We start from the raw sequence: 14,258 nt of genomic DNA on the forward strand, positions 1-14,258 counted from the left end.
GACTCAAAACCGTACCAACACGAACCGATCTAAATTAACATTTTTTGTATCGACTCATTGAAACCATAATTTGGTCTTACACATGACCAGAGCTCATCTGAATCGACTTGTTACCTATCCTAACCGGTAATCACGTAATGGGTATGTTTGGCAAAACTAGCTGGTGGCTGTTAGCTGAAAGTTGGAAGCTGTTAGCTGTAGCTTTTAAAATATTTTTAGGTGTTTGGCAGAGTAGTAGAAGCTTTTAATAAAATTAGCTGGGTGCTCATGTGGTGCGGCGGAATGGACGCACAACCTAACATCAACCGCAAGTCAGTGTCGCTGCATAATTCACCTGATGACAGTGCACACATAACCCGAATGTAGACGTGTAATTCATGGAAAGATAGTAAGTGTGTAACTAATGTCGAAAATCAAAAAACATAGATGAAATATACAATGATTTCAAATAGATTATTTTTTAAACCAACCTATTTTGATCTGAATCTCATTCTGAACATGCACTGTTCTAATCTGAAACATGTTCTAACCTGACCCCTTTCGACTCAAAAGCGTACCAACACGAACCGAACTAATTTAACATTTTTTGTATCGACTCGTTCGGACCCTAATTTGGTCTTACACATAACTCGAGCTCACCTGACTCGACTTGTTACCGATCCTAACCGATAATCACGTAGTATGTTAATTTTTTAAAGTTAAAGAAGTATAACAATATCATACTCAAATTAAAGAGAATAACATGCTCATTTTTATGATGTAATTTGTTTTAAAATTATTAACATGTGAAAAAGTTACGGCCCCTAAAAAGTCGTAGGGTAGTTAGTTTTGAATAAGGGTTAAATGTGTAACTATTATATAAATTAACAAAAGTTGATAGAAATTTAACTACCAAACTTATAAATTTAAATGTAAAAGCTTGTAGTTAGCTTTTTCTCAAACGCTACTATTACTACTAATAGTAGCATTCAAATATTGAGCTTTTTTTACCAAATTAAAAGCCTAAAGCTATCATAACCAAATAAAGTTCTTTACCAAACATCCCTAATATATTATTTCTTTAAAATTAAAGAAGAATAGCAATGCCGTTACGAAATTAAAGAGAATAGTAATAGTAAAATATCCTACATCCTGAGCAGAGATCTTCAACCACCAGAAGTGAGAGAGAGATGACGACGACGACATTAAAGGGTGGGGTTGGGCAAAAGACGGTGCTGATAACGGGCGTGAGCAGGGGTCTTGGGGTGCTCTCGCTCTCAAGACAAACTCAAATCTCTCCGGTCACAACTCTCTTCCTCTGAAGACGACAACAAACACCTCTTCCTTAATGTTGACGTCGTAACTTCCTTTCCTTTCCCTTCCGGTTATTGTTATTATTATTACTATTCATTTCGATGATAATATGCTTTTTAGAGTATCAATTGAACACCCTAAATTAAGACCCAGAACCATACTCAATATGCTTGCTTTGTTCACCCTTACTATCTTATCTTGTTTTCTTTCCTCCAGTGTTCAAGAATTGGCTCGGCTTGTCATGGACAAGAAAGGTGTTCCAGATATCATTGGTAATCAAAACCTCACTGTTATTTTCTTTACTAGCTTCACCTTATCATTAATTATTATGAACAACAAGTATATGTCTACAGTAAATAATGCAGGTACCATAAACAAAAACAACAGATTATGGGAGGTTCCAGAAGAGGAATTCAATGCTGTCATAGATACTAATGTAAAAGGAATTGCAAATATGTTGCGACATTTTATTCCCCTTATGATCGAGGAGAAAAAACAAGGGATTATCGTAAATATGTCATCTGGGTGGGGAAGATCCGCTGCAGCACAGGTAACGACAACACTTTTTGAAAATTACAAAATAAAATTACATTCGTTGGTTGTGATTTTGTAAAAATGGAAATAGGTGGCCCCTTATTGTGCTTCAAAATGGGCGGTCGAAGGGTTGTCCAAGTCAGTGGCAAAGGAGGTGCCAACTGGCATGGCGGTTGTTGCGCTTAACCCCGGTGTTATAAACACAGACATGCTTGCATCATGCTTTGGTTCTTCGTCCAGTTTGTACCAGGCACCTGACTCATGGTACTATATTATTATTTTTCTTCTTGTAATTTTTAAAATGCGCATTAGAATAATCAAATAGTAGTTGTATGATTATAATATGTTTATTTACCTTTTCTGTATACAGGGCACCTAAGGCTGCTGATATGATATTAAATCTCACAATGGCTGATAATGGTTCATCTCTATCAGTATAAATATCTGATACTGTAGCAATTTTATTTATATATATGTTTGCTTTGATATCTGCTGCTTGTTCATCCATATTGAACTATTGACTGAAGACTGTGTTTGGTGATATAGATGTTTTGTTAGTTTGTATTTTGACCAAAAGTGTGTGGTTTTTATCAACATGTGTTGTGCTCCTAGTAGGCTGAGTTAGGATTGATACTTGATGTATGACAAATTTTTAAGACTGTTTGAAGTCTTAAATGGTCAGTTTATGAGCTAAAAGTCATAATAAACCTTGATGATTGTTGTAACTTGATCCAATTTATTTATTAGAAGATTCACCAATTTCTTCCCTTAGATGATTATCTTTTGAGAAATTTGGACTATGAAAGTTACCCTTTTGTTCCTACTTATATTTGCATGTTTTGATCAGTATTTGACTTTTGACTCGCCAATTTTACCTCTAAACAAATGCAATTACTGTATCATTTCACCAGTCATTCACTTGGTAGTATTTCATTTATTTGGCTAGAAGATCCAGTTTGACTTTTGACTAAAGTATGAAATCTTAAACCAAATCACACCACATCATGGTACCAATGTATGGTTGCTTTAGAATCCAAGGGACAACAACCTCTGTTTCAAGAGCACAACTTGCATCACGATCTTGGTTTCAATTAGGGGTGTCCGAAAACCAGACAGAGCCGAAAAGCGTACCAAAATGGTAATTTGGTGTTTGGTTTTACAAAATTTGAATCTATATAAACTGAATAACACAAAAAACCAGATGACAAATAATGATAATAGAAATTGCCATTTAACCCAATTCAGTTACATTTTTGGTCCAATAGAAAGCAATTCGGTCCAAAGGCCAAACCGAATTCGAATTTGGTTTTGAAACTGAATAAACCAAATCGAATGAACTGAAAATCAAACTGATGAACACTATTTTCAACTTGTCTTGGCTAAAAGTCTTGACTTTGTAATTAGTTCGACGAAAACGAAAATAACATTTTTCAATTTTGTTAACTAGAAGTGGTGTATGGATTTTAGGGAATAATTATTATCAAATATTCTTTAATTTCGCACAGTAAAACAGCGCCTTTTATTTATCTAGGGCAAGGTGATCCATTTCCGGTTTGAATGATCAAAACTATCTCTAAGACCGGAGAAGCTAGTCAGACGATTTGAGATTCAAAATGTTTGGTTTACGGTTTAGTCCGATTTGAGACTTGAACCCTCAAACCCATAAAGACCTATCGTTGTGAATTATTTATCTGTATTTATTTTTTCAAAATTTGAAAAACGAAAAAAGACGCGCACACCCTTCTATCCAAAAATTTGAAACAATAAATGTATTGATCGTATACAAAACACGAAACCAAACACACCTCAATCCGCAAACTACAAAATCAACAGTCAATAACCATACCATGCCATATCTACAAAACAACTCTACAAAAAACATACTATAAACATCATCATCATGATAGTAAAACCAAATTCAATTTCATTTCTTTCAACTAATAATAATAAACCTAATATCTATAGCCGGACCCAGGCGGTGCTGGCGGCAACTGGTTCGGGGTGCGGCGGCTGCCAGAGTTTGATCCTGAACCCACATCACCATTCTCGGATGGGTCACTGTTCCTGCGACTATGACCATTAGACCCGAGCCTAGACCCGAAGCTCGTGGGTCCATTAGCAGCACCATCAAAAGCAGATCTCCAATCATCACCCGGCCCACTATTTCTTAGACTCTCTGTTTCATTCAGATGAAAAGCAAAAAACTAGATTATATACATATACTTTTATTATTGGAATAACATAAATATATGATTTGTTTGGTTATTTATTATTACCTGCAGGACTAGTACTACCGTTTGACAGAGCACCTGAGGCTGCAGCTGCTCGATTGTCATGAATGCTTAGTTGTCGGGTGAGTTTAGAAAGCAGGCTTGATTGTTTTTGAATTTTCTCTCTCTTGCGTTTAACATTACCGTCCTCTTGAAGCATCTCTTCAATCCTTGGTGTACTTTGGGAACTTCACACCAAAAAAATATATAAGCATCGGTTTGGAACAGGTCAAAAGTTGACCAAAGTGTATGTTTAACTATACAAGTACACGACCTCATAAATAAAACATCTTATTTCAGACTGTAAGTCAATACCATAAAAATAAAAAAAGTAAAAAATAAAAAAAAAACCAACATACTTTATTTTGCACGAAAAAGTGGGAATATAAACTCTATACTCTAGTTAAATACTTATATAGAATGTTCTTGTAAAAAAGACAGTAATAATAATGACTTGTTACCCAAACATGCCAAAATTAATAAAGCAGTGTTCTAAGTGTTGTAAAAATGCTGAAATGGGTATTTTTTATATAGATATGTATAAAGTTTATTGACGAATTAGTGTTTCAGTTGAGCAAACAATAAACTATAAAGTCCCCACATATAATAATAACTGTGCTAGACTTCTAGTAACTGATGTTTACTGTTGATTTTACATATGTGTGTCCTTAAAACAAGTTTAGAGACTTTAATTTACCATAAATGGGTTAATGAACTTTTTTCATGCAAACTGAGAAAGTCGATTGTTTTTAAGCAAGCAAGAGGAGCTTACCTTACAGAACTGTATAACTTATTAAGCATATCTTCTTTAGACTTTTCCACTTGGCAAAGAACAACCGCCTGAAAACCAAAACACGGAAATGTAAAAACAGAATAAATATTAATAAATAAATGTTAATAAATAAATACCTTTGGAACATTGGCTGCAAGGCTATTGAGAACAGCTTCAACATAGCCTCTTACTTCCTGAGCCATCCAACGAAGTTCTTCCTCCGGGTCCGCAGGTTTCCTAACCATTGCATCCTAAAAACCACAATAATCATCCACTCACTTAGACACACCAACAACCTTAAGAAACCCAAAAAACAAATATTATGTAACTCACAAGCGACCCTTCTGACTGACTATGGCGAAGTGGAACACCATTTTCTTTAGTAATGACTTGACCTCCTTTCGCACCAACAATGGTTCTTAACTTGTTTAACCACTCAACTTTTTCCGCAGCACTCTCTGCCTTTAGTATGACAGCACTATGAGCTGTGGAGTAATTTAAAAGTTAAGTTAGGTATGTTATTATTTATAGCACAGATGAAAAGGAGAAAAAAATGGAAAGAAGGTTTACATTTTAGAACAGTTTTGTATGCAACTTTGCTCGTTATCTTGAATGCCAAACTGGGTGCTTTTTCTTCTGACTTTGACTTTTTATCCTTTGAACTCTTGACTGGGGGTTCTTCTTCTTCTTCAATTTCTTCTATATTGCATTCCTGAAATATTCATTCATTATGGGAATTTGAGATCCAATAGTTAGATGACAAGTGTCTCAAAGATAACCACTATTTCCGAATACACATACCTCCAAGGTGATCACGCCAAGGAAATTTCTCTCTTCTTGTTTGTTGGTGTAACCAAGCTGCAGTTAGAAAAAAAATCTAATCACATTGAACCTACAGTTTACAGTTTGCTTAAAGACCAATTAAAACATTAGAAGACAAAAAAATATATTACAACTGTGAAGCTAATTAATCTACACATTTCAATTCTTAGCACTTGAATTCTCAGGAATTTTGTACATATCTGATTAAAACTCTTTTACTAACCTTTCCAGTTTTCTCATTTAAAACGAACCACTTTTTACTCCATCCATTAGTTTTTGAGCTTTTCTTCAATAAATATCCTGCCACAAACAACACAAGTAAATTCTTAATGAAAACAAATTATTACATACGTTCGGTATATGATTTCACCTAAAAACTCACAAAAACACAATTGTATGTAAAAAACAAGTGTTTGGATTTATATACACACACACATTTATATCATATATTCATATTAAACAATGTGAAAGAAAAAACCTGCTGTAATCTCCCCATCAGCTCCAGCAGTTTTTAGAACAGGTCCTTCGGGTGCATCCTTGTCTTCCTTTTTATCCTTCATTGATTTTAAGTTTCCTCCTGTTTGAGGACTAGCTGACTGTAAAAAGGTAATAGAAGGTATAAGTGGGACAAAACCATAGTAATATATAGAAAGAATGTGTTTCGCGAAAATCAATGTTATTATTAACAAACACAAGATGTACCCTATTTAGTAAGGACTGTTCTGCATCCACAGCCTTCTTGGAAGCTTTGTTCTTGATCTCTTCTTCCCGTCTCTGCCTATCCATCCTGTTAAAAACCAGAAAAAAAATTAATCACCAATATTACTGAGTATAACAATAATATTCTAAAAGCTTACAAATTAATTAGAGCATAAATAAATTCCTAAAGCTATAGATCAATGGCAAGTAGCAGCCACAGAACATTCTATAACATCTAGTCTCATTTTGCTGGTCACAATCAATATATTATAAATAAGGTTGGCTTAATATTTTAACTGACACTTAAAACTCTAGAATATAACACTTTCAGTTTCTCTTTTTTCAGAGGATAACTGAGATAGGAGTCATAAAGCAAGTAATAGAGAGTATATGTAAATGTTATAAATAAAAGCACATTACATTTTGACAGATTTTATAGAAAATATGAGCCATATGTAAAAAGATCAACAGCTAATTTGATAATAGTGAAAATGCATTATGAAAAAAAATACTAAGACTGTAGAAGAGTTTCTAGGAAACCATGAAAAAAGTCATGTGTATATATGTAAATAGTTGAAAACTTTGCAAAAACCAATTAAAAAAAATATATATAGTTAGCGAGACACATATATGTAGCTAGTAAGCTACACACACACACAAACACACACACACATACATATATATATATTATTTTCTTTGCATGTGTGTGTGTGTTTGTGTGCAAGGGCGAAGTATAATGGGGAACGGGGGTGACCCCGGTCACTGCCATTTTTTCGCTTAGTAGGGTAAATTTACGCGATTTTGTCCGAAATTTTTTATAGGCATTGAGCACGGTCATCCCCGAGGTATTAGATCTATGACTTCGGTCACCACTGTGACTAAGCCCAAGATTCGCCACTGTTTGTGTGTGTGTGTGGTCCAGAAAAAAAAATTGCACATACCTTCTCTGGACCAATCGGATGAAGTGCTGAGGTGGAACAAACACACGCTCCATGTCAACAAGAGCAACCACCATCTTCTTTGCATCATTCTTAAAATCCTCCAAAGCAGTAGTGGCAATTGCCACAACCTAATCAAAAACATAACAGTCAAACAAATGTTTTAAAAAGGATATCTTGCAACACATGTTGCAAAAATTAATATATAATCACCTCTCTCTTAAAATTAGGATATCTTCCGAGTCCAGGTGTCGCATTTGCTGATGCTGAAACTATATCCACAAGCACACGATGAACCTGCACCATTGAAACCAATCAGACAAAGGCGTATACACACATAGACACATATATAAGATAAATAGCACAAATGCGTAATAAATAGTAATACCTCATCAACACAAAGACGAGACGGTTCTTTGGCAAGCTCTAATACACCTTTAATTAAAGACCGAAGACCTTTTTCAGGAGATATAAGATAAGGCTGGTAACCATCTGCCTCTAGCACAATCTGATACAATTTTCCATGTCATTTAAAATATAAACAAAACTAGAAGGTAAAAAATAAAAAAAAGACTTCCGTTACTGCATACCCTCTTGACATTATTTATATCAAAATGTCTGTCTAGAGGAAGCTGTTTGATCCTATTAGGAAAGTTGCCCTCAAAACTTGCCACTACTTTCCATCCACTTCCCTAAATCAATACACAAATAATAGTAATATAAAAATATGTCATTTAAAAATATGCATTTCATGAATTGAAGCTCTGACTATATTGTTAAGAATTATCACCTCTCCAGTTGTAATGTGTTGAAGAAACTTGTCTTCAAATTCACGACAAAGTTCCAAAGCCAAAGCACGTGTCCCTTCAGAGCTGCTAACCAATGATTCTCCCAGCCTTACCAACTCACCTTGCACAATCTGAGATTTCCCTTGAAGCCTACAAAAGTTTTAGACAAAAACTTGACTTGTATAGACAAAAAGGCATAACCCGAACTTAGCCTCCAAGATAAATAATCTTATCTAAATATTAGACATTAGACGCATACCATAAACAAGAACAATACCAAATAAAAACTCATCCTAAAAATACCAAACTAAAAAGACCATAACCCATTTAACATCCAGACTTGTGCTTCACATGTAAACCAACAAGAATTAGGTCCAATAAACACACATTGTGCTAGTGTCATGTCAAACAATAAAGACACATTGTGTTAGTGTGAAGAGTGGAATTTCATGTTCCTTGATTCTTTAATTACTTGATTGTATTACACTTTAAAATGTTTTATATTTACAAGCTTGGTTAATATATATATATATATATGCACACACACACACACACACATGCACGCACATAAACCCACATATATACACATACATATATATGGGGAAAGTGAATATGGTGTTGTTAGGCGAGTAAGTTACATCGGAAACCATCAAATCTACACGTTTTGATTAAATCAAGTAAATCTCTTTATTTTGGTATGTTATCTCCATTCATCTCCACTAGTTTTTCCACTAATTATTTATCATTCTCCACTCTCCAGATCTATCTGCAACTTTATTCGCCACTTACAGTTTGACATATCTTGAAGCCCATCTAACAGGCTACTTTCCAGTTCAATGAAATGTGTTGAAAGCCTACCAAACACATGAGCTACTAGAAAGATATTAAACTTTGAATTTCAAAAGGGGTTTACACCATAAAAAAAAAAAATTCAGGCCTTTTTCTAAAAATCCACAAAAGCTGGGAAATACATTTTTTAATGCTAATCAGTGATCGTATATGTAATTTCGATTTATTACTATTTTAATCACACAAACCTTCAACCATTTCAAAATAGGCCCAAGAAACCTTGTATTTCATGTTCGCATATACACATCGCACAATTGTACCACTAGATGATGAAAAAAATTACAAATATATCTGGAGGGACAATAAGTGACAAAATCGATGGGGATGAACGCGCATAACATACCCATATAATATGATTTATTCAAAACGATGCAGTTTGGCATGTTCATTTCAAAACTCCCAAATAATTGAATAACTTTTAAGAACTCTTATCAAACAAGCATATTTTTGTTATTTTTATACATTTATCATAATTTAGGGTTGTCTTGTCATTTATTATATGTCGTTTTATGATTATATATATATATATATATATATAACTTGCTTTTTCCACGTTAGGTTTAGTACACATATTTGCAACTTGGTTATTATACATGTGTTATGTAATCACAGAATTACATATAATACATGATAAAACTACCTTAGCCCTGCTTGCGGTACGCACGTATGATGTATATAAGTGTGAACCCTCGGGTGGGCAAAAGTGAAATTGCACTAATTTTTACGTTATTTTACTAATCTCGTGAAAATAACGTTAAAAGTGACGGACGGTTAAACAGGCATCATGTAGCGGCGTTGATAGCCGAAAGACAAGGGTACATGCACCGATCAGCCGGTGTCCCGATGATTGAGTGCTATGTGCCTTATGTCCAAGGCTTGATGCAAAACTACTATCGAGTCGGGGGTCTCATCGGAAGCAGCCTCTCTATCCCTATGAGGTAGAGGTAAGGCTGTCAACATCTTATCCTCCTCAGACCCTACCATAGCTTTGCTATTGGTGGGATATACCGAGTACGATGATGATGATGACATGATAAAACTACCTAAAACACCCAAAGAATTGTCAAATATATAAAACAAGCAAATATATAAAACACCCAAAGATTGGTTGTAAAAAATCTTAAAACTGAGAGTATTGTAGAGAACCTAACCCTATACACCCACACCCATATATGTGTGTGTGCGCGCGCGCGAACACGCGTAACATTTAAGGGGATTTCTTTAAATTGCTCTGGTTATTTAATAATTTATAATGGTTCTCAATCGAAGCTCCATCTACATATATTTTTGTATGTATAAATCACTTGCCACGTCAACACAATTAATAATTCAGGCTCGCCCTTCGGTAACCATTATTAACCTAAAGGTTAATCGTGTAGTAAACAAAAAAAAGCAAAAAATATTAAACATGACAAAAAGAAAAACTCTCTTACCCTGACAATAGACTTGGAAGTCTAATCTTCATACGACTACGAATTTGATGAGCTAGGGTTTCAACCAAAGCTAATCTACCAAGCTTGTTTTTTGGAGCTCCTGTCAATATAGATTTCAAACTTTCACTTTCAGCCTGCCATGCAGTTTCTAATGAGTTATCAGACCCCACACTTCCTGATTGTGCTGAAACAATGAAAACCGATTGACCAATCAGAGCAACCCATGGAATATCAGCTGCACTTCGCGGTCCTTGACCCATAAGAAGTGCTTGACATGCAGCAAGAACTTTGGGATCTGCAGATGCTTGATCAACTTTGCTAATAACACCAATCGTTCGCGTACCTATAATAAAAAACACAACACATTTGCAGCTCAAGATCCAACTAGTTTATATGAAATGAGATTAGCAGGCCATAGGCGTGCAAAGAAACCGACGGAACACGAACAGGGTCATGCTCATGTTCATGCATTTAACTTTAGAACATGTACAATTAATTGAACAACTTTTTTGTTCATGTTTGTTAAGAAAATGAACATGTTCGCATTTGTTCATAATATCTAAACAAGCAGTTCACTAAGGTAAACAAACACAAACGAATGTAAACTAAAAATTAAAATGGCAAGACGAAGATGAAAAAGGCGGAAGGCCAAAAGAGGCGATGATATATGGGCATGTAATTTGAAGTTTGGTTTAAAAATAAAAAAACATAACATAATTAAAATATATTAATATATACATACACACACACATATGAATCTTTCTATTAAAATTTATGCGAACGAACATAAACACACGTTCACAACGTAACATGTGTTCATGTTCCTTTGTTTAACTAAATGAACAAAAACTTCTCTTCTTGTTCATTTGTTTACTAAATAAACGAACTTCCCGCTGTACGACTCAATGTAAGTTTGGATCAAGAGTGAACGCACATTCTCCGTCATATTCTTTTGCAATTCTAAGGGCTTTAGCAGAGGAAACTTCTGGCGCCTGAGCAGCAGGTATTATAACCAACAAAATTGCATCGTTGTGTTGAGCATATTCACTCTGCAAGAAATATTAGGTTGTCAGATCTCCTTTAAGAGAAGTATCACAAAAAAAGCATGTTTGTTAACTATATATATTTTTCTTTAAAATGAAATGAAGACAAGTTGACAATAACATACCAGTGAATCATCAAGATTTCCTTTCTCGACTCCAGGAAGGTCAATCAATTTCAAAGGAGGAGCTACAAAAGAGTAAGATTTAGTTAGGAAAATAAAACGCGTGGAAAAATAATAAGGAACAAATGCATAAACAATGTTACTGTATGTATCAGAGCCAACATAAGTTTCAAAGAAAGAACATATTCAAACTAACCTGTACTTGTTTTCAGCTTCAAATATATTTCATCACGGCTCTTGCTCGATATCTTACTAAGTCTATCCTGTAAAGAACGACGAAGAGCACCTATGATTGAATAAAAAGAAAGAATTTAAAGTGTCATTAGATTGCCAGCCATAAAATATAAACTGTGAAACTCCACTGTTACACATCCAACAGTCTTCAAGTAAGATAAGAGGGTGTGATAGAGGTCTCACTTGCAGATACTGATTGAGATTTACTATCAATCTGCAGCACAATTGTTTTGTTGCTTAAGTTTTCATCCCTGTTTAAGTCGATGCATATAGGCGCACGTGTGGCACCACCTTCACCAGTTGGCTGTACAGATAGACATTAGATACACGTAGATTGTTGCCAATTTGGCATGTTACAAATTATGCACTAAATCACAAAAAATATGCTAAATGCAGATATCTATTAATGAAGTAAAAAAAGAAAAAAATAGAATAATGAAATTCTTACCAAAGCAGGATGTCCAATCAAACTGTTCAAAACTGCTGATTTACCTGCACCCTGAACAATTTTAATCCACGGTTAGAAACTAGGTTAGCTAAACAAACGGTAAATATATGCTCTAATAGTCAAAACTAAGAAGCTAAAAAAACAACAAAAGAAACAGCAGTTACTACACATACAAACAAATGCAATTTATGGCAGGTGTTTCTTTAATGTACAACACAATTACGAAATCACAAACAAATGGTAATCCAATTCATGAAATTACAGACGGCTCTGCAATCAGTCCAGAGCTTTTAGCGTATATCCTGACCAGGAAAAAGAGACTAAATCAAAGATGCATGTGCTTCATTATTGTAATAACAACACAGTTCAGTTACAGATTTCCAAGAATTTAGAACAATGAATAAATTGATCATAAGTATTACATCACAATGCACATATGCAGGTGAATATATTTCCACAATCAATACTTAAAATAAAATCTTAATTCTATTTGAATTTAATTGATTTGACAGACATAAATTTCTTTCGAATGAGAGATCCAACAGAAAGCATTTTGGAAAAAGCAATACAACAAAAAACATGTAAAATCTTTTATTTAATTTTCAATTAACATGTCAAGGTTCTCACACCCCCAGTTTTCCATTTGCTAAAAACCTTAACAAAAAACAAAAAAAGAAAAATTGAAGATGACTGATGGCAACCATAATGAAGATACAATAATATCGCACAATTGAAAGCACCATGGTATCATATTATACGGATCACGACGCACGTTAATTACGACCGATCAGGTATGTCCGAACAAAGTAACAAACTATTGATCATTGCACAATCTTTACACATTTGGGTGCTTTAATTTCAAAATCATGCACTTTTTTTCATGTTAAGACATGCTACTTTACAATGTTAGTTATTTTCAGATTGCAAAATCAGTAACAAACTTTTAGGGTATGTTGGGTTGGAGGTAATGGAGTGAAGGGGGAATGGAATGAGAGAAGAAATGAAATAGACAATGGAATGAAATGGATCATTACCAAACATTTGTCTTGTTTGGTTAACCTGTATTACTTTATGTTGTTTAGTATCCAAAAAATTGTAGAAATGAAACATAAATAATAAAAAATTGTAAAAAACACTGCAATGGCGAAGGTGGTGGTGGTGGTCAAGCGGTGGTAGCATTGGTAGTGATGGCGACTGTGGTGGTGGCAATGATGGTCAGGCGGCGGCGGTGGCTAAGGTGGTGGTAGCGATGACAAGTCAATTAAAGTTATATAAATTTACAGATCAAGAATCCACAGGTCAATAATAAAAGAACGGTTAAGAAAATAAGATAAGATGATAGAGTAGATGATGGATTTAGTACTTACGGTGTTTCCAAGGGCAACAACGTTTAGAAAAGTGGATGATGATCTGTTGTTGTCGTCAACAACGTCTTCATCGTTAAGCAAAGCCGCCGCCTGCCGCATGGAATCGGAGAGCTGAACCAGTTCTTCGATGGCTTCCATTTATGATCTATCAAAGAAACCCTAGGTGGATGGATCGGATGGTTTCGTCTTCTAGGGTTTCTGTCTGTTTGGAGAAAGAAAGAAATCAACAAGTTTGAATTGGTTGTCTTGTGTGTGTGTGTGTGTGTGTGTGTAGAGAGAGAAAGAGGAAGATGCAATTTGTTGACAAGAGAGGAAAGGAATATCTGCTCCTCCTAGTTTCACTTTCTTTTACTTTTCACACCAAACGTTTCTATTAATGCTTTTATTTTTATAAAAAGTTTAAAATTAACGAGCGATTGTTTATGTGGTGTGGCTACGGGGAGTTTTCCCACGGTTATTCAGATTGGAAAAAGGATAAAATTGTAAACTAGGCTCGGTGGAGTCGACCAAGTATGTTGTTTGCGATTCGGGAAACGACATCGTGGAACATATCTTCTCAGGTTGCATAGTCGCTTCAATTATTTGGCAACTAATCAGTGCACGGTGTAAAGTTCTCCAAATCTTTGTGTTCTCGGTTAAAAACCTT

General features: G+C 34.8%; 1 protein-coding gene and 1 pseudogene across 2 annotated transcripts; one reads left to right on the forward strand and one right to left on the reverse strand.

Annotated features, from left to right (window-relative positions):
- Positions 1-1,169: 1,169 nt before the first annotated feature.
- LOC143636035 (NADPH-dependent pterin aldehyde reductase-like) lies at positions 1,170-2,372 on the forward strand (annotated as a pseudogene). Its single transcript, XR_013154177.1, has 5 exons — positions 1,170-1,343; positions 1,501-1,565; positions 1,647-1,843; positions 1,919-2,091; positions 2,198-2,372. The product of XR_013154177.1 is annotated as an NADPH-dependent pterin aldehyde reductase-like (transcript).
- Positions 2,373-3,593: 1,221 nt separating this feature from the next.
- LOC143636289 (dynamin-2A-like) lies at positions 3,594-13,809 on the reverse strand. The gene is made up of 22 exons (XM_077103928.1): positions 13,613-13,809; positions 12,246-12,296; positions 11,981-12,101; positions 11,760-11,849; positions 11,567-11,628; positions 11,333-11,447; positions 10,399-10,741; positions 8,119-8,266; positions 7,919-8,020; positions 7,717-7,836; positions 7,542-7,625; positions 7,332-7,459; positions 6,394-6,478; positions 6,170-6,287; positions 5,915-5,991; positions 5,671-5,727; positions 5,440-5,581; positions 5,203-5,354; positions 5,007-5,120; positions 4,870-4,937; positions 4,104-4,285; positions 3,594-4,003 (listed from the first exon to the last, which is right to left on the reverse strand). The coding sequence occupies exons 1-22, from the start codon at positions 13,748-13,750 to the stop codon at positions 3,780-3,782; spliced, it is 2,721 nt and encodes a 906-aa protein (XP_076960043.1). The 5' UTR covers positions 13,751-13,809; the 3' UTR covers positions 3,594-3,779.
- Between the last annotated feature and the right edge of the window lie 449 nt (positions 13,810-14,258).

This window comes from Bidens hawaiensis, unplaced genomic scaffold, assembly GCF_021521415.1.
Source record: "Bidens hawaiensis isolate Kalapana, Puna unplaced genomic scaffold, B.hawaiensis_p1.1 tig00000566_1, whole genome shotgun sequence".
In the NCBI taxonomy this organism is placed as follows: domain Eukaryota; kingdom Viridiplantae; phylum Streptophyta; class Magnoliopsida; order Asterales; family Asteraceae; genus Bidens; species Bidens hawaiensis.

Excerpts from the sequence above, each read along its gene's own strand:
- LOC143636289 (XM_077103928.1), bottom strand. The coding sequence starts at position 13,750 with ATGGAAGCCATCGAAGAACTGGTTCAGCTCTCCGATTCCATGCGGCAG. Across the intron at positions 8,267-10,398 it reads CTTCCAAGTCTATTGTCAGG|GCTTCAAGGGAAATCTCAGA; the intron begins GTAAGAGAGTTT and ends AAACTTTTGTAG. Across the intron at positions 5,121-5,202 it reads GTCAGTCAGAAGGGTCGCTT|GATGCAATGGTTAGGAAACC; the intron begins GTGAGTTACATA and ends TGTGGTTTTTAG.